The sequence below is a fragment of the Convolutriloba macropyga genome, chromosome 5 (genome assembly GCF_964194025.1).
Source record: "Convolutriloba macropyga chromosome 5, txConMacr16.3, whole genome shotgun sequence".
Taxonomy (NCBI): Eukaryota; Metazoa; Xenacoelomorpha; order Acoela; family Convolutidae; genus Convolutriloba; species Convolutriloba macropyga.
Genome location: NC_134472.1, coordinates 14,364,989 through 14,385,663, shown reverse-complemented (window position 1 = coordinate 14,385,663; position 20,675 = coordinate 14,364,989). Strand labels below are relative to the sequence as shown.

At 31.4% G+C, this 20,675-nt stretch overlaps 2 protein-coding genes across 6 annotated transcripts in view; one reads left to right on the top strand and one right to left on the bottom strand.

Annotated features, from left to right (window-relative positions):
* LOC142339160 (uncharacterized) overlaps nucleotides 1-20,675 on the bottom strand; it is a 129,146-nt gene that overhangs the window by 98,043 nt on the left and 10,428 nt on the right. The gene's annotated exons all lie outside the window — the stretch shown is intronic.
* LOC142339825 (uncharacterized) lies at nucleotides 3,090-11,397 on the top strand. The gene is made up of 3 exons (XM_075390121.1): nucleotides 3,090-3,316; nucleotides 7,030-7,168; nucleotides 11,107-11,397. The coding sequence occupies exons 1-3, from the start codon at nucleotides 3,271-3,273 to the stop codon at nucleotides 11,243-11,245; spliced, it is 324 nt and encodes a 107-aa protein (XP_075246236.1). The 5' UTR covers nucleotides 3,090-3,270; the 3' UTR covers nucleotides 11,246-11,397.

Here is a 20,675-nt window from a genome sequence, read left to right as displayed (position 1 = left end):
CACTTTGAGTTTTAATATTTCTATATCAAATATATATGCATATATATATATATATATATATATATATATATATATATATATATATATATATATATAGGTATATACATATATAAGTTAGATATAAAAAGATCTTGAACTATTGTTTTCGGGTTTATTGAAACTAGGTGGATACCTTACTCTTCTATGGGAAATTCAGACAATAAGAGTTTATCCATTATCATCCCCCCATACAGCAATTAAATTCTTTCTAGCTTCCAAGGTGGAAATTGCAAAAAAAATGAAACGCGGCCCGTTCTGGCACAACTCTTCTTGGAATAACGAATTATTTTATGCATACATTTCAGAAAAAAAATTAAATTTTTCACATAGGATGGAAATGAAGGAAATCTATGATTACAAATTTTTTCTTAGGGACGAAATCGCAACTGTAAAATCGATGTCAAAGACAGAGTGAAGAAAATTACAAAGGCAGATTTTGAAATTAACCGTAGGCAGTCTTGTTTTTTCTTTATCACTTCAAGACACCCTCGCCCATTGACTTAATCTGGCTGTAACTTTGGAAAACACACGCCAACCGCTTCAAACTGCGCTTTTCATGGCTGGAAAAATATGGGCACAAATTCAGCCCCAAGGAAAAGTTACCTTGCTGTGTTCCTCAATTTGCAGTCTTTGATCAAAAGCCGCTTAAAATTTTTTCTTCGCACTTCTGATTTTTGTTCAATTTGTTTCGCAAATTGACCGTGACTGAAGAATATTCCTTAATATATATCGATCAGAGAAAGAAAATTTTTTACAGCAATCATTTTATCAGTTTACTAACATTGCTTTTTATGTCAATCCCTCGATAGTATTTGTCTTGTTTCATATTCGGTGATCTTTTTTGAATTCAATTGAATTGAATTGAATTAGTGAACGATGGTTTCGTCAGGCCGCGGCTTATGAAAATACAAAGAATTTTTTCGAGGTTCGATTATTTTTTATGGTTTACTTTCTATACTCTCAACATATTTATATGTTAATAAACCAGCTTTTTAGAAGGTGTCAGTTATTCTTAATGCTATTAAATTTATTAATTTGTGGCCATTCTAAATTTCCGTTTCACAATAACAAAAACTCAATAAACCGAAAGTGACATTAATCTTTACTGAAGAAACGCCGCAGATTTGAGCATTTTTGCAGAATTTAACCGAAGGGCTTAATTTCAGCTATTTATAATATTCTCTGCACGGTAGAATTTTAAACAATACACCCGCAATTTTTTTGCGTTTTTTTCGGTGCAATGGGCACAGACAATTTGGAATAATTTAGATGATCAAAAGTGTCAATTATACTTTAAGAAAATTGGTAGTCGAAACAAAGATAGCAGGGTAATTAAATTCGGGTATATACAATTTGCGTTCAAATTGCGAGATTTAAGTGGTTAATGGTGCGAAAAGCGAGAAGTCACTTAGAATTGGGAGATTTATATAATAAATACATTCCCTGGGGGAAAATTTTCCCTAATTTCAAGAAAACCTGGTGAACAAAAACCCGAGTCAAGTAAAAACCCATTTTCTTTGACAGTTTTCAGCCTTCTCCCTTTTTTCTGTTTCTGTTTTCAGAAAATAAAAGCAACAATAACAAAATTTCCTTGTTCAGAGGAAATTTGTTTTTTTTTTTTCTCAAAGATCATTAGCTTAATTGTGAAACGTTTAAAAAGCCCCAGTTTTAGAAAAAAAGAGCAGTAAAATTGCAGCAGAAAGAGGTGGATTTGTGCACCAATTTGTAGACATTGTTATTGAGCTTTGATTGTTGGCGGAACTATAAAGAGGCGAGAAGTGATTTGAGAAAGACAACAGAATCGAATAAAAACAACAATCAAGGCAACATACATTACATTTTTATTTGTGTTTTTCTACTGTCTCCACGAAACAACGATGTCTGCTACAATCAAGTACAGTGCTGTCGTCTTAGCAATTGCAGGTATGCGTTCATCTTTAGTTTGCGTTATCATTATTACCCAGACTACACTTAATTATTTTTTCAGCGCTGAATCATGATAACTTTTATTCTGAATTTTGGACTGCCCAGTACTCTGATCATGTCAAAATTTACCATGATCTCGGAAAAAAATTCAGAGAAACATTAAGTTTTCTGAATTAGATTCTCCTATAGGCACACCTTGTGCGGTTTTAAAAATTATCAAATTTTATTACCATCCGAAATCAAATTGATATGTCTAATTAGGGCTACAAATAAATTAATAGCTATGAAAAATACCAAATAGTATAACTGTAATCCATTATAAACTAAATTGTACGTTATAATATTTTAATAGCAATAGTTTAAATGTTATCTGGCCGCATCTTCAGAACAAATAACAGTTTGAGATTAAAATATGGTGCTTATCATAAGCATTAATATAAATCACAGCTCACATTATTTATAAAAAATACATAAAAATATAATAAGGGGAGCAGCAAATGATTTCTTTAGTTGTTAAGGGTGGACCTTAGTTTTTATTATTAAAATTCTCTCTACTTAGGAAATTCTCTCTCATTCTTAGGAAAATAGTCAAGCTTCGGAAAAAAAATCCTTCACAAAATTTTTAAAAAATCACCTTTAGATCATAGATTAACTTTGCAAAGGTATAAAAACGTTTGGATCACGAAATTGCCAGAATAAAATTATCAATCAAAGGCAAAGTTGTATGTAAAATAAAACAGTTCCAAATGCCAATTAAATTAAATAGAAATCTTTTGATAGAAATCTTTTGATAGAATGATTCTAATGTTTTTGCTCTGAAATAAACATTGATCATCTGATGAAACACGGGTTCTACCTATCCTGTCTCTTTTTGTGGTTAAACTCAGAGACTAGATTCTGGGCCATAGACTAGGTTCACCCGAGTCAAGTAAAAACCCTTTTTCTTTGACAGTTTTCAGCCTTCTCCCTTTTTTCTGTTTCTGTTTCCAGAAAATAAAAGCAACAATAACAAAATTTCATTGTTCAGAGGAAATTTGTTTTTTTTTTCTCTCAAAGATCATTAGCTTAATTGTGAAACGTTTAAAAAGCCCCAATTTTAGAAAAAAAGAGCAGTAAAATTGCAGCAGAAAGAGGTGGATTTGTGCACCAATTTGTAAACATTGTTATTGAGCTTTGATTGTTGGCGGAACTATAAAGAGGCGAGAAGTGATTTGAGAAAGACAACAGAATCGAATAAAAACAACAATCAAGGCGACATACATTACGTTTTTATTTGTGTCTTTCTACTGTCTCCACGAAACAACGATGTCTGCTACAATCAAGTACAGTGCTGTCGTCTTAGCAATTGCAGGTATGCGTTCATCTTTAGTTTGCGTTATCATTATTACCCAGACTACACTTAATTATTTTTTCAGCGCTGAATCATGATAACTTTTATTCTGAATTTTGGACTGCCCAGTACTCTGATCATGTCAAAATTTACCATGATCTCGGAAAAAAATTCAGAGAAACATTAAATTTTCTGAATTAGATTCTCCTATAGGCACACCTTGTGCGGTTTTAAAAATTATCAAATTTTATTACCATCCGAAATCAAATTGATATGTCTAATTAGGGCTACAAATAAATTAATAGCTATGAAAAATACCAAATAGTATAACTGTAATCCATTATAAACTAAATTGTACGTTATAATATTTTAATAGCAATAGTTTAAATGTTATCTGGCCGCATCTTCAGAACAAATAACAGTTTGAGATTAAAATATGGTGCTTATCATAAGCATTAATATAAATCACAGCTCACATTATTTATAAAAAATACATAAAAATATAATAAGGGGAGCAGCAAATGATTTCTTTAGTTGTTAAGGGTGGACCTTAGTTTTTATTATTAAAATTCTCTCTACTTAGGAAATTCTCTCTCATTCTTAGGAAAATAGTCAAGCTTCGGAAAAAAAATCCTTCACAAAATTTTTAAAAAATCACTTTAGATCATTGATTAACTTTGCAAAGGTATAAAAACGTTTGGATCACGAAATTGCCAGAATAAAATTATCAATCAAAGGCAAAGTTGTATGTAAAATAAAACAGTTCCAAATGCCAATTAAATTAAATAGAAATCTTTTGATAGAAATCTTTTGATAGAATGATTCTAATGTTTTTGCTCTGAAATAAACATTGATCATCTGATGAAACACGGGTTCTACCTATCCTGTCTCTTTTTGTGGTTAAACTCAGAGACTAGGTTCTGGGCCATAAACTGTTAGAGCTTCTAAGCAGTCGCAACTATTATGAAAATGGACCAGTACTAAATTCGAAGCATCTTTTACTTTCCAGCCTATTGTGTTAACCATTATACCAATTGGTGTTTCGCTCTCGAAATTGGGCATCTCTTGTATCTTGTTCTCGTGTTCTTTCATGCTCCTCAAAGATAAGTTTCTCCAGCCAAGTAGACATTTAACAAGTAGGGTTTCTTGTCGAGCTAATTCAAGCTCATTTTATGCACAATTTACACCTTAATGTTTACATATTGCCCGAAACTGATTTCAAAATAATCTAACGAAAATTCTCTGTGCAGTTTTAGTTCTTGTGAACATGTACAAACCGACTAAAAAAGTTTTTGAACTAATGTTTGATGTAGACTGATATGAGTTTGAGAAAAGACATATAAAAAAGCGTGCATATACACCAGTAACAGCTGAAAATACGGCGGTTTTGGAAAAACTCCAGTTTTGAAACCAACTGCGTGTGCAGGAAATGCATGATTTTTTTAGGAAAAAACACATATTTCCAGACACAAAAACAAACACAAAAATGTCGGAGAGTTTACAGTTTGGAAAACAGAGAACTGACAAAGATGTCGTGTTGGATGTTAGAGATGTTACAATGATGTTATATGAACTGACAAAGATGTTAGATGACAAAATTTTAGTGAATTTTTATCACACAAAAATTTTGCTATGGAGTTTTAACATTAACTATCAATTTTTTGTTATCTGCCAATTTTAAAAGATTGGGATAAAATCGAAAAGGAAAACTCGCCTGGCAAACTCGCCTATAAGTTTCGGAATTTTATATTTTCACGGATAATGAGTTGTTGTTAATTTCATATGTGAAAAAAGCGAAGAATTGCTGGTTTTCTCATCGTTTGATTCATTATTGTTTAAAAAAATTTTCTGGTTTCACATGAGACAAGAAAATGTTTAATGAAAATAATGCCCCAAATAACTCGTTCTGGTTTTCTGAGGTTACCTCACATTGTAATAAAAACTTGCTATTATAAAAAATCCTATTATCGGAGAGCTTCTCAATGCTGATCGCCGAAAATGTAGCTAATATAATTATTATAGGGGGAATTTTTGAAAATGAAGGTCTCAAGAAGAAGAATTCGCGTGCTTATTAACACAGTTTTGATCTTTTTCACTGAGTGCCAAGTTTTTTCCCCGTCTGCTGACACAAAATTAATCTAACATCGTAACGTTAGTTTTTTGATATCTTACGATTTGCTCTGACTTAAAACAGAATACAGTGGCGGATAACTACGATCAAACTCAAACAGCCGAACATACCGACAACATCGAAGACAAATACGAGGGTTTCTGTCACTTTGTCTAATTCAAACCGATTATACGAAAATTTGATATTTTTTGTTTATAGCAAAGATTGACAATTATTTCAGCATAAATTTTGCGAATTCTGCTAAAAACAATAAAATATTGAAAAATAAAAAAAAATCCAGTCTAAATGGATGCCAATGTAAATAGTGAAAGGTGTCTTTATTTTGTGCAAGATCTAAAAATAGCTATGGTCTTGCAGGTTTTTGCATTATAACAATTATGTTATTTGCAAGAATTTTGTAAGAACTTGTCTGGACTAGGGCATCATAATGTTGTGGTCAATAAAGGCGTCAAAAATGTTGATCACTTTTTCACAAGGAGCTTGTACGCAAAGGTGCATAACAATGCAATCACATTTTCGCTAATCAAAACAGAAAGTATTTAAATAAAAAGGTGAAAAGTTAAATTGCGATTTCCAAAAAACACACCGCTCAATTTCCTTAGTGCAATCCTAGACTTACTGAAATACCTAAAAATGTATTTGCTTGCTCAATATTGACCAAAGTTACAGAGTCAAGCTTCTTAACTAAAGTGCAGCAAAAGCCTCTTCAAAGGTCGAGCAAAAGTCTTTTCATAGGAACAAATGGTCGAGCATGGTCTGTTCACGGGTCGATGAAATGTCTTTCCAAAGGAGTTTTCGCGTCAAGCATGGTTTTTACACCGGATCATTGGGTCGAGCTTGGTCTTTTCATGGGTCGAGCAAAAGTCTTTTTGCGAGCATGCCCTCTTGCAAATGTAGAAAAATTTTATTTACTTTTTCTCCTGCTATGATGAAGCAGCGACGGAACAAGACTAAACCTCTGAAGTTTAAGTTAAAACACATTTTTAAAGCTGCCAAAAGTTGTATAGTTTTGCCATTCTTAACATAAAACAATTATCGCAGCTGCATTATGTTGCCACATTATTTGATTGAACTAAATAGCTTATTTGTAATGACCTTATTATCATTACCCATGCTGAAAATTTGGCATTTTTCAGTTGTTTTTTCTTCCAAAGTTGTCAACTATCATTTTTTGAAGACAATTTAGAATTTTGATAGACTAATGGTTCATCAGTATTAAAAAAGATGAAAGAGCTTATGTGCTGACTACCTTATGATCAATAGTGAGCAATAAATTTGCACGAAATTAGTTCCAAATATTTTTCGTAATTCGTTATTTTGAGGAAAAAAGACCCAAAAACGATAATTTCTCGACTTACGATTTTTACTCCTCGCAATTTTTACTGCTCAATAATTTCGACCGAGGAAAAGTCCAGTGCCCAATTCTGGTCGATCGAAACTCCACCTTAACTTTTTGGGTTGAGCAAATGTCCAGATGAGTAATACAGACTAGCAAAAATCTTTTTATAACTATGGGTCCAGCATGGCCCAATAAAACCCTTTTTTAGTCGAGCATGGTCTTTTCATAGGCCAAGGTCTAGACTAGGGTTATCCTATATTTTAGTTCTCATGTGTGTTATCGTGGAGCAATACGAGTGTATGCGGTATTTGGGAGGGGGGAGTAGACGGCCGTCTCCTTACGGTGGGAACAGAGCCAGCTCATCTAGTGACATATCCAGCCAATCTGGCCAGAGAGATCTCAGGTAAATATAATTCAACATTAGTCATTGTTAGATAGCAAATTATCAGCAGACAGTAATTGGGGAGGAGGGGGCACAGTCCCTTATTCGTATCAAATCTTTCAAGAGTTTTGTGTTTTGTGTTTTTTGAGAACCTTATTCAATTAATTCTGAGCAATTTGTGTAATTTGTGATCCTCCAGAGACCATTTTTGGATCTTAATATAAATTTTTGTCAACTGGTTATACGGGACGAAATCTAATAGTCTGCTCACAGCAAATCATAAGATAACTATATACCATATTACAATGATCACCTTTTTAAAAGAAGTTCGGACAGAAATGTAAATTGAAATAAATACCCAAATTCAAAAAGCCCAAAAAACTTTAGATGTATTAATTGTTTTACCGACAGGTTTCAATGTCAATAATTGTGCAATTCTGCCGTGAACCTGAAAAAGATGAACTTAAAACTGAAAGGTGAACTTAAAAATGTCTTTGACAATTCATCCTTTGAAACGAGATTGCTCTCTTAAAATAAATGCATTTAGTTTAAATAAACCCACTAATGTGTTCTTTTAATTAACTCATTAAAAGAGTAAACGTTTTTTTTCCTTTTTGTGTCTAAAAAAAGATGGACAGTTTTTTTTATAATTACTTCATCTTTACTCTTTTTTTATTCGCTAATACAATTGATTCCTTTTAATTGCGCAGGAGCTTCCTGTAATTAACAAAAATCAAAAAAAGAAACACGAATCAAATCACAATCTCATTTAAAATGAATCACGTTTTCATTTTTTGTTCACACAAAAACGACTATAAAACTTTCCAATAACAAGTCTGTTATTGTTGAAAAGACAGCATAAAGAAAAATTCTAAATTCCAATCTAACGGTTTTTGCGGAATATGTATGGCTGTTTTACACGTGTTTTCTTGCAAAAATTTGTTTTAAAAGTCGTACTGTGATTCACTTGCTTCTAATGACAAAGGATAGTTTGTCCTTAGTATTGATTTTTTCTCCAATCAAAAACAAAAAATGAATGTATTCGACTATGCTGAAAAACTGCGAAAGACCAAAGATTGTTTTTACCCGTGTAATCATATTTGAACGTTCAAAAGAGAAAAAAACTGACGGGTTTATGAGAAATTTTAGGAGTTCTCTGCAACAGCCAGAAAAAAAAGCAAATGATATTATGAGCTTTTTTAGCAATTGAGACCTGTCATTATCCATAATATGTCAGAAGACTATAAAAGGATCTGCACAAACGGAAAGAAATGTTGCAAACGTTGAAACCATAAGCTATTCACGAAGAATATTAAATATCTTCAACTGCGTATTTTTTCAACGCCAATTGGGCCATTGCATTATTATGATAATATGGCAAGGAAACAATATAGCAATGGGAAAATATCCAAAAATTGTCTTTTTTTATGATAATGCGTATTGCCAAACCCAAGAAACCATTAGTTTAATGTAGAACTAATCTAAAGAATGGAATTTGGTCAATAGAATGAGGTTGGCACATATCGCTACAGTGACCAAGCTAAAAACGGACTTAAACAAAACAAAATTAAAAAGAGACTCAAAACTACACTCAGGGTTATTTCTTAAACGTTATTTTCAGAAATTCAAGCAAACCCTGAGGCTTCCTTTTGGAACAAAAACAGATTAAGATGCAACTGCTCAAGACGCCAGTTGTGCTTTTTATTACATAAATATCGAATCATAAGACGACAGGAACTCAAAATTTCTTAACCAATATATCTAAAACACAGTGTTAAGTCCATTAAAACCATGAAAGATTGGAAACCACCGAAAATTTTAAACTGAAAGACACGAGTTTGAATTTCATGCTTGGTTCTCCTTCAAATCAAATTCGTAATTTTGTAAATTGTAAATTACTATGAAAGTATAAATTACTTCACTGGTAACAAATTCTGCCCTGTCTATTTTGAGACTTAGCTACACGTGGATATAAATATTATATTAAAAAAGCCAAGCTTAAATATAACACGGAAAATTTCGTTAAAAATATATTCAAAGCCAAAACAGGAATTAGATAACAACTCAAAATATAGTATAGATTCAACTATAGCCCATAAAAAACCAATTGGATCTCTGATTATTAACACGAAGTCATGAGGCTGCAAAAACAATAACAATGAAGGCAAATATAAAAAGTAAAAAAAAATAAGAAAACACATTGTCGAAGCCACAAAAAAATGTTTTCTCTGAAGACATAATATTCAATTATTTGACATCATTTTGTTGTATATAGGCTTTCTCATTTATCGGACCTGGATTTGAACTCAATGTAGTCTTTAATTAACATAAAAAATCAAAAATGCTAGAAAATTGCTGGCAAAAATTTATAGAAAAAGACCGCAACCAAATGTAGCCCGAATAGTTTTTGATTGTAAGGATACAGTAATATTTATTTCAGTAAACTACAAATAAATGATGCATTTTATGTAATTATTCTGTTAATTTTTCGAAAATTTGGCACGATTTTAATTCCAGAATACTCCAATAGGAAGCAAAAGAACAAATTGGTCAAAAATACGAAACATGTGAAAAAACAAAGGTATTTCGCTTACTAATCACAAAATTTTCAACCTTGATAACTCCCTGCAAAAAACGAAAATGAAAAAATCTTTATTATTCCACATTTTACTCTGGACGGGCTTTCTAATGATATCAGTCTCAACTCTCTGCGATGAACATATCAATCGGCCAAAGTTGACTGAACAAAAAACAACCATTTTATTATATAGTTTTCCTCACACAGGTGAATCAGAACAACAAATTAATTATAATTGTTAATGTTGCTGAAGAGACCCGTCAATGAAGATTGTTGCGCGTTATTTTTGCTGAATGTGCCCTCTTATCAAAAAAACTTTTGCTTTCGTTGCAGCAAACGACAAAACAATTTTTGAACAAAAATGTAATCAAATTGCTTTAGACTCTCAATTCTATTTTTTTAAATTTACGTGAAAACTATTGGTTGTCATTTTAAGCAACAGCGAATCCATTTTTGCTCAGATTTTTGACGAATGAACTTAGACCAGACATATAGCGTAGAGAAATTTGAAAATTACTAAATTAGTATTGTATTCTGTGATATTCCTTGAAGGCTTTTTTTCCATATAGTCTTTGAAGGTTGCAACAAAACATTCTGTTGCCGGGTCAGTGGGGTTCTATGAAAAATATGCGCCAATCATCCTGAATTTTCAACTAACAATTTTTTGTTTTTAAGAGAAACCTTAAAACGGCATAGAAAAGAAAAATTTTACTACCTTTAAGAAATGAATAGTTTTTGTTTTTCTTGAACAAAGTTTTTGATTTTTTTTAAAAAAAACCTAAGCATAGCCCATTTTAATGATTTTAAGCAGTAGAAAGCACCTGATAACCGTTCACTACAAAAATCGAATCAAACGCTCGTTATTTTAAAGCTCACTTTAAATCTTACCAGTGCTAATCTATAATGACACCATTTTAATCACCTTCTTGAAATTGGGTACTGAAGCAGGCTAGCAATGCCTCCTCCTGCCTGTCAATTAATTGTTTGCTCCGCCTTAGTATTTTCATGCCGTTGATCTTGCAAGTTTCGTAACAACAAATGTCATATCTTGTACAATCGTGCTACGCTAGTACGAGGATTAATTAGCTCGAGAGAAAGTGTAAATAGAATGAATATCTGTTTCATTAAAAAATTGCTCATTGTATTTTTCGATAAATTTTGTGAATTAATTTTTTATAAATTTTAGATTGAGTTTCTAAGCGTTAAAATTCACAAGAACTTGCGTTTATGGAATCTTGTATATTTGTTGACTATATGTACCAAAAATCTTGGAGGACAAGTTTGTTAGAGTCTTAACAATCTTCTTGGAGACTTAACAGTTTTCCTGGAGACTTAATAAGTTGACTGATAATCTGCGGTAGCTGGCTATTCTCTGTTTCAGCCACGACTTCTGGCAAGTGCTAAATGATATCGCATTTCTGGAAGGCGATGAAGACTCTCTCAATGAGAAACTACCAGACGAGCTACTCAGCTCCTATCCAAAGAAATTGCACGAACCAATTGCCACCAACGATGCCTGAAATGTTTTCCAGAACCCCAAAAAACTCCTTTTCGTGTGACCAATTTCAAATTTATCATCACAGAATAAATACCCAGCAATATGAGATGTTGGATAAATTATGCGCCTCACTTTGAATTCATCTTTTCATCTCAAAATCAATGACAATCTAAAGCTCTTTTTTCACAGCTTTTACGGCAACGAATCGACAAAATTACGATGCTGTAAGGAGTTGTCGATCAAAGTTCAAATCTAGAACGCACTGATATCGGCATATGGATGTTCATATGTATGCTGAGAGTTTTTCGATCGTTTGCTTGCGTTTCAAATTTGTGAAACTCGCCGTAGCAGCCAAATTATTGCAGCATTTTAGATCATTTGCAATTTTTAAAAGAGGTCCGTTCTTAAATTCGGAAAAAAACGCCAGAAAACAATATAAGCTGAAATGTGTAAACGAAAAACAAAAATCAGCTGAGAGAATTTAGCCAAAACCACAAGAAATTTTTTATGAGCTGAAAAAGTACGAAATGAGTTTAATAGCCTGGATTGTGAGGCAATTGGACTCAAAGCTCTAATGTTATTTTGACCTTGCCCATTGTTTTTTGAAGTTAATTCATGGAAGCACCCACATGTTGCTTCCTCTAAACTACTCCAATCCTCAGTGATGTCAGAAAAATCTTGTCAAGTGCTTAAAATGCCCTAGTAGCAAAAAGCACTAACATAATTAGAGGTCTCGTAACTAAGACTTACTACTATAAGGCAAGCTCTAGTTGTTTACGATAGAAATGTCTTCAAGAAGTTCATATCAGTTCATATACGATCAAATTTCGAGTCACATCTTACAAACTGGAAATAATACTTGTATCCAACGAGAAAATCAACAAAATAAATCCCCCTTAAAAACAAAATTTTCTCTTGTAAGATCCACTCAGATCTGATAAGAACTAAAAACATCTATAATATAATTTTTTAACTAAACCCAAAACTAGATAGGCTAAAAAAATTTTTAAAAAATTGAACAAAAAAGGTTCTTAGAATGGTAGATGACATAGTAAACTGCCTGAAGTGCCGCAAAAAGTGCTGCAAAAATTCAGAAAAAGTAATTCTCAATTGCATAAGGATCTTACAAAAAAAATATTATGTATTTGCAAAATAAAATCGCGTATAAAATTACAAGCAAAATGGCTTTTCAGAAAACACTTTTCCAAAAAAAATTGGAGGAGAAACTTGAAAAAATCATACTTCAAATGCTGCTGATATGCAACTGGCTGCATGGAAATGATGCAGAAAAAAAATATTTCAATATAGAAAGTTTTTTGTATAAATTATCATATCTAAAAAATTTTAATAATTATATTAAAGACAATTCAGACACGATCTTTAATGAATATTTTGGCGAGAGTGTTATCTCTATTAAACAATCAAAACGCTTGAATCATTGCGTATGATAGGATACAAAAATTGGAGAGCAAATGCAGAAAAATGTAATCCGAAAAAAAGGAGAAAATTCAGAAGAACGCGAATTTTTCCTTTGTTTAAATAAAAGTTATCAACACGCACTTAAAAAGCATACGATAATAATATGTTTGATGATTTTTGTGAAAAATTAGACTATTTGCTATTGTCCAAATGTGGCACTGAAATTTCAAAAATGTTTCTTGGTTTTGTCAAAAAACAATAAAATGAATCAAGTTTTAAAAGTGCATCCAATAAATTATATTCTAAACAACGAAAAATTTTGATGCCGCCGAAAACGATAAAGATTGTCAATTTGAATGCCAATGTTTTTGTTATATAAATTCGTTTTCTTTAAATTTAAAGAGAAAAAGATTTCCTAAACAGAACAAATGAAATACTTAGAATAAATCAATGCAGCAATTAATGAGGCAGCCTTCAATATAAAACTTTTCTGTTAATAATGATTCTCATTTTGCTAAAAAAGACTTTAGCAAGCATACTGGAACAATTGAAATTTTGATATTTGTCTCGTTATAGTAATTTTTCAGTTTAACAACCCTAAAAACGAAAAAAAATGTTCTTTAGATTCATATTGCCAATTGAGCCAAAAAACATTTTGTTTGTTTCATTTCCTCATAATTGAAACTTTGGCAACAATTACAGGAACTTATTACAGGCACAAACAAATTGTGCATTTTAATTTTGAAAGCGGTAGAAACATAATAAATTTTAATTCTTGGAACTTTAATTAAGGTATTTCAAATGTTTTTGAGATAGAAAAGTTTGAGAGTATCAAAAAAACTTAACTTATTTTTCTAATATTTCCTTTTCTTTAGTAAATTACCTAAGGCTAAATTTGTGAGTGCTAGGGTTGCATCGACCTAATTAATAACTATAGGGAACAGTTTCTTTTTTTGAGTTTCTACATTGTAAACTTTTTGAATTTCAAAATTAGAATGTTCTCCAAAATTGCAGATTATGTTAAATTTTTCAGAAGATTGTTTGTTTTATTTCAAGTAGCTCATAAACGACGACTTTCAATTTTTAAAAAAAAAACTATAAACAAAATTAAAATGACATTTTGTAATTGGATTTTTAAAAGGAATATAAGAGTTGGGCATAAAATAGAACAGGCAGTAGAATTTCAGTTTTTTTAAATCTAAATAAAGATGTGTAATATAAAGTGTTCAGTGTTGATCAATTTTGTGTGATTTTAAAAATTTGTAGTCAGTTGGTTGGAATATGAGAACGAATTTATTCTGAACCCAATTGAATCAATAATGTGAGAAAATTGTATTCCTTTATTCTTATTCGATATATTAAATAACAGCAAAATTTAATTCACCTCCAATCAAGATGAATTCTGAATCAGCTGGAGTAAACTTTATCATTGATTTATCTCAAAACAAAAAAAAAATCATGCCTTTGCCAATAATTCGTTCTTCTTTGTTTCTGTGCAAATTTCATTCAATGAAAGTCCCAACAAAAATTGAACTTCACTCTGAAAATAATGATTTGAAAACCCAGTAATTTCAACAGAATGTATGGTGAAAAACAGTGTTAACTTATGTGGTTTTGTCAAAAAAAATTCTGTCACCATATACATCCAACCTCGTATTTTTCAAAACTCAATTTTGTATCAGAAACAATGAAATCAATATCAACGAATTGAAATTACTTGTTAATCGCCGTCTTTGCAAATTAATTATACTTTACCCATAAAAAATTGTTTCATTTAAACTGAAAATTATTGCCCTGTGCTTCATCTCAGAGCATTTCGGTGTTGAGTCAGCATAAATTATCAGTAAAACACGAAGAAAACAGTTCTAATTTAAATTGCATACCAAGTGTATTTGAAGCTTCTTTATGCGCAGTTTATCCTCATTATGAGTTCACTTAGGCTAAATTTAACATGCATAGTCTAAAAATTACTCATGCGTGGAAATTAAGTCTGAGCAGCATTATGTCATATTTTGAAGTTTGTAACTAGTAGTTACTATATCAGTAAACAAGTTCTTTATACTAAATCTACGTTGTAGGTAATTATCACAAAAGCAACTTAGCTCAGTGTTTACGCCTTGCTATGTAAATTAAATCAAACAAGTAGCCACTGGGAAGTTTGATTCGCAGTTAAAACAAACCTTGTAGGTGAGAGTTAAGCGGGACAAATTATTTTTCACGCTTTTATAATAAAAAAACGAGTCATAATTGGGACAGCAACAGAGTACTGGCTATCCAAAAAAAAACAGAACGTCTTTAGACTGATTAATCGTTAGTCTGCCCTATCAACAACCTCCGATAACTGAAAAAGATGTTTACAACAGACAATTGACAAATGCAGGAATATTAAAAAAACGGAAACAAGTTGAGTTAGTATGTCCCCCTCTTTAGACAACATCACTCTCAGACTGTTTAATATTCAATGGCCAATGTGTACAGAGTAGCTGGGAAACTAAAAATAAATCACATCATAAAAACTTTCCCGGGGCCTATTTTTTGTCCTTTTAAAAACAACATAAATTTAAAAAAAATGAACGTCGTTATTTTCAATTAATTTTTAATTAGAGAATTTTTCAATTCGGTTCTTCATAGTTTTCCGATTCTGTTTTTGTATTTTTCATCTCTCTTAGTCAAAACCTAGAAAAGCTGAATGATATATATATATATATATATATATATATATATATATATAAATTAGCCCATCAGACTGCGGATTTCAAAACAGACAGGGTTTGAAAGTGTCTTCAACTTACTGATTTACTCTCTGTTTCTTTACTCAAAAATCCTTTATTCACTGACTAAAAGAGCGTCTCTGCTCTGTTGTATACTCCTATTTAAATAAAATAGGAAGACTATTTTCCCTTTTTTATATAATATATTTATATACATATATATATACAAAAATTGTGTGTATGTTGTGTGTGTATGTGTGAATATGACATAGGGATTTGGGTTTACACCTTATAAGCGCATTTTGAAAAAATAGTACTCAGAAGAACCGAATTGATAACAAGGTCATCGTTAAAGTAATATTTTTTTGGCTCAGATCATGAAGCAGACAATTTTCCTTCAATGACATGTAAGAATATTGAACAATTTGATTTCTGGATTGCATGGCTCACCCATCTATGCTACTACCCGGAGAAATTTTTCAGTAAATTTTCGATGTGCCTTTTTATTGTTGTCATTTTGTTTGAAATGTGAAAAAAAATTCTTGGGTTTTAACAAGGCGGGGCTTTTGGTAGTTATAGTACAGAAGCAAGATGTAAAATATATTGAAGGTGCCCCCGCGTTGCCATTTAGATAGAAATGTTGGAACTATGATTGGAGAGGTTTTAAAATTAGACAGGTTGGTTGAAAAAAAAAACAAGATTTTTCAGTCTCAGATAACCTTGTTTGTAATTATTTTGATTTTTGTAAAGAAATAGCAACACTGAGGAACATATTTTGTTATAAAAAATATACAAAGATACTTAAATTCAGCTTTAGTTTAAGATTTTTTTAAAAAGTAAGTTTTAACGACAGTTGCTCTTATTCCTTTAAATTTTATACAGATTGTTTGGAAAAAGAATTCCTGTATCGCCTGCTTGATGAACATTTCCTAAGAAGAAATTCTTGATTACCCTTGAATTATGCTTCTTTAAATGTTTCGATGTTTTTGTGTACTTTTACCACTTCATTTAGCTTGGATATATGAAACCTACGGTAATTTCGTTGAGGTATAAACATAAATGAAGCTGGCTACTGAATAAAAAGTTATTGATCGAAGCGTTAGACAAAAACGTTAATAAATGCGTTCAACGGTTGACCGATTTGTTTTTTTATTATATCACCAGAGTCTGATTGTTTGAGAAAATTAACATTAAAAATCAGCAAAAGTTTTGAAAAGTTTTGCAAATTTTTTACTCTTTCTGCCTAGGTTTTTCCTACTGCAGTTTTTTTTATCAGTTTACAGCTTAAGGAACAACTGAATTTGGTTGTATTTTGAATATGATCCTCATTGATTTTTCGTTATTTTAGTATAGTTTTCACTAACAAGTTATCCTCAATCTGGGGTGAGGCTTTTGCGTTTAATCGTAATGCCAAATTTGACTATTTTCAGAATCTTTTTTATGCATAAAAGATAAATAGCCTTTTCTTGAAAGTTTTTTGTGTACTTTTTTGAGAATTTAATAAGTCTATACAAAACCAAATAGAATTTGCAGAGGAAATAGCTGGATGTAGGGCGCAGAATCAATTTTTTGTCAAACTGAATTGAAACTAAAAGACCAATATACCCCAATCTTAATTGAAACCAACTCAAAAAAACAAGAACATCATAAGAAAGATAACTTGCCATATTTTGCAGGAAAATAAAAAGTTACTAGAATCTATTAGATGTTTAGAGAAGACATTTGAAATAAAAATTGCAATTTTCTAAATCTGGGAAAAATTTATTCCCATTATTATTTTTGGACTCATGGACGCAAGATTCCCCAAAGGCACCTTTGCAACAGACCGAATTGTGTTCTGCATAGCCATTGTTTTGAGTTCTGACTAGTGTTGATGACCAATAGTAGCAGTGTGTCGCTTCAAGGCCTGGAAGTAGAAAAATTTATCTATTTTGTAATTTTTAATGTAATCATATTTTATGAGACAATACCAAAAATAATACGTTTGATAATATTTTTTCAACCTTAACATTTGTTCTAACCGCGCCGTTTCATATTTTTCCCAGAAGGTTGTTAATTAAGCTTTTATTAAATATGGTTCAACCCTAATTTCTCATCAGTAGATTCCGTTGAGCATAAATACTTGCCAACTGGCATAACTAAACTTGTATGTGAATTAAAAACTTCACGATGAACAATGCGATGTCTTACTTATGAATCATCTCACCCAAACTTCACGATTATCAGTGCCAGAAATTTCCAACAGGTAATTAAAAAACGTATTTTAATACTTTTGCTATTTTCTCCAGTTGATGTGGATGCCAAAAATCTTATACTTGGAAACAAGTTGTTTTTTCAACTTTTTTCGCATCAATGTTTTCATTCCCAAAAAATTGTATTTGAAAGCTATTATTCGTTTCCTGATCTTTGGTCATTTTTTGAAATTAGATCTCTTCCTCAAAAAGAGATTTCTAATTGAAAACAGTCCCCTAACTTTTTGAATAAAAGAATTGATTTTAACAATAAAGACTATCCAAACTTTTTGTATTGCAGCCCTGTAAGCCTCCAACAAGTTTTATTCGGGTGTTGCACGTTCAAGTTATGCTCGATTTGGGAAAAAGAAAAAACTAAACTCATTCAGCAAAGTCTTATATGAGTGTTTAAAACTTGAAAAATCTTGATCAACTTTGGTTACTGATATTCTTTTTTGAAATTATCTTTCTTTTGTTCTCTCCACTTCGATTGAAATCCGTTTAGAAATCAACTCCAGTCAGTTTTATGCGTCATACAAGGATTTTTTGCTTGGTTTCAGAAAAATTTGAGAGGGGAGAAGTTTGTTTATTTTCTAATTTTTCAGCTGCGCTTTCACGCATTGGAAAACTTTGGAGCGTCGTATGTTTGAAATCCATAAACAATTTTCTTTTTCACTTAATTTCCTATAAATAATGTATCATTGGTGTACGTGCCTGCTAGGAAATTGACAATTGTTTCCCAAATAGTAAAGTTTTCATAAGTCTGCCTCGTGAAAAGATAGACACTTACTATGGTACTACGAGAGTTCGAGAGTTTGACATGTGAAATCAAAATTAACAACAACAACAACGTGGGATTCATTTTTCATGTGTCAAATTCGTATAATTATTTATAAAACAGATTTTTGCAATAATTGAAGTAGTGTTCATATTGTATGGCGAAAATACAAAGACCAGAAAAGCTGTATTAGCAGAAATTTCAGTCATATTGTTCGCATCTTTAAAAAATGAATCATTATAGGCGGATTTGAAGTAGCGACTACAAAAACAGGCAGTCCTCTTAACATTTTAGTAGAAAGGGTTAGAAATTCGGAAAAAAATATTCCACATGTCCTTAGAAACTTGCATAGAATCTACAAACCCTCCTATAAGAAGTTAGAAATTATAAAAGCGTAATGACACGTTACTAGAGATCGGATTTTAGCTCAAAATATTGTTTTAGTTAATTTAAGACGCTTTTAAAAAAGTCTTTAGGGGTACTTAGTTTCTTGACACCTTCGTAAAATTTTACTCGAGATAGGAGGAAAATTAAGAAACCTGCATAAAAACGCGTATAACTGGTTCGAAAAGTACTTAAAGAAGAAGGCTCAAAAATGTGCGTTCGCGTATAACGTTCCGACCAGAGCTCATCTATATTTCTGATATAGTTGTCAACCAAATTAGGAGATTTTTGATTTTTGAGTTTAAAAAATTGTTACACACTCAAAATAATAAATGAAAAACATGATGTCATGCCGCATCAGAGCACTCACGTAATCTGCCATTAATTAAACTACAAAAAAAACAACAAAGTAAGCAAAAAACAATCAGTTAAAATTTTAACTACACAAATTTACTTTCTCTTAACTGCAAAGCAGATGGGACTTGTCCTTGAAGAGACTAGTTAGCAAGTCGAAAAAAATGAAGAAATAGTGAGGTGAAGTTCACAAATCCATCAACATTTTTCAAACCAAACAAATTCGAAAGCCTTAAAAACCACTAGCTTTTAAATAAAAATTTCTTGATAAAGTTAATAAAAAGTACTCATCAATAGACACGTTAACACTGATATTACTAAAAGAGATTGGGACCTCACATTGTTGAAAATAAGTTACAATTTGACAAAAAGAACAGCAAAAACTGAAAAGTTGAAAAAACTTGAAATTTTTTCAAACAATCAATATCATCCATTAAGTTTAAAAGATATAAACTGATAGGATTAAATATTTTTTTTGATCCTCAATTGGAAGTTAGTGAGGCATCTCAGCACTTAGAAAAAATTTTACCACAAAATAAAGAAGAAGAAACCAGGCAATTACAGGAAATCAAAAAAAAATTGGGAGAAAAAAAATTTCGTAGCCATCTAGAGAAAAAATTATCAATGGGAACTTTTTCCATTAACTTTTCTGAGCAGCAAATCAATTTGTTTGATTGTAACGAAATGACTCAAAGGATCACGAAATTTGAGCAACTATATAAACCCATTAAACTTTTAAGAAAACTCGCAGTATCAAAGCCATTGAATTCAATAGTTTTCAACAAAAATCAATAATGCGATAAACTAACGCCTCGATGGGATGAAAAAAAATCTGTCGTTGATTAGTTATCAGTAAGTCAGCACAAAAATTCATGTGACTATGAAAACCACAAATAAATGCAGAAACCAAAATTTCAGTAGAAAATATCGAGAAGAAGGTGTCTAAGCCATTAAAACCATGTCTTTTCTCCGAAAATTATATCTATGATCAATTGAACGTCTTTTCATTGGCAATGAGATGTGCCATAGAAAAATGTGATAAGCTTTCAAAGGGAACCAAAAATATGAAAAAAATATCCAAACAATTAAAAAAATTAAACTCGTGGCATCGAAGTCATGAAATCAAAAGTTAGAAAATAAAGCGATTAACCAGATGAATTTTGGTTTCAGTAGAAAAAATAGAGTTTTTGTCGTTACAGGAGTTGACCTACAAGTACACGGAACTTAAAAAAATTTAGGGTCAGATTATGTTCAAAATACTTTTAATTTGAAAAGTTGTTTTTGTAGGTTTAACTGCGATTAGCTGTCCAAAAAAACACGAGATGGGTTGGTTCACATGCTGCTTTTTAGGAAGGCGCTCTTTTAGTGAACGAGTGTGCGCAATAGGACTAAAAAGCTTCAAAAACCTCAAAAAGAAAGACAAATTTTCATTAAAAATTACGAAAACTCAGAGTCCAATAAAAAAAATGAGCGATTCCTTGTGATCGAAGTATTTGTTCATTGCGCCTCTTTTGTTTGTATATAAAGAGTTTCATTAAGAGATCTTTAAAGAGAAATGACTAGTCTCTAATTTGC

Excerpts from the sequence above, each read along its gene's own strand:
- LOC142339825 (XM_075390121.1), top strand. The coding sequence starts at position 3,271 with ATGTCTGCTACAATCAAGTACAGTGCTGTCGTCTTAGCAATTGCAG. Across the intron at positions 3,317-7,029 it reads TGTCGTCTTAGCAATTGCAG|TTCTCATGTGTGTTATCGTG; the intron begins GTATGCGTTCAT and ends CCTATATTTTAG. Across the intron at positions 7,169-11,106 it reads TCTGGCCAGAGAGATCTCAG|CCACGACTTCTGGCAAGTGC; the intron begins GTAAATATAATT and ends TCTCTGTTTCAG.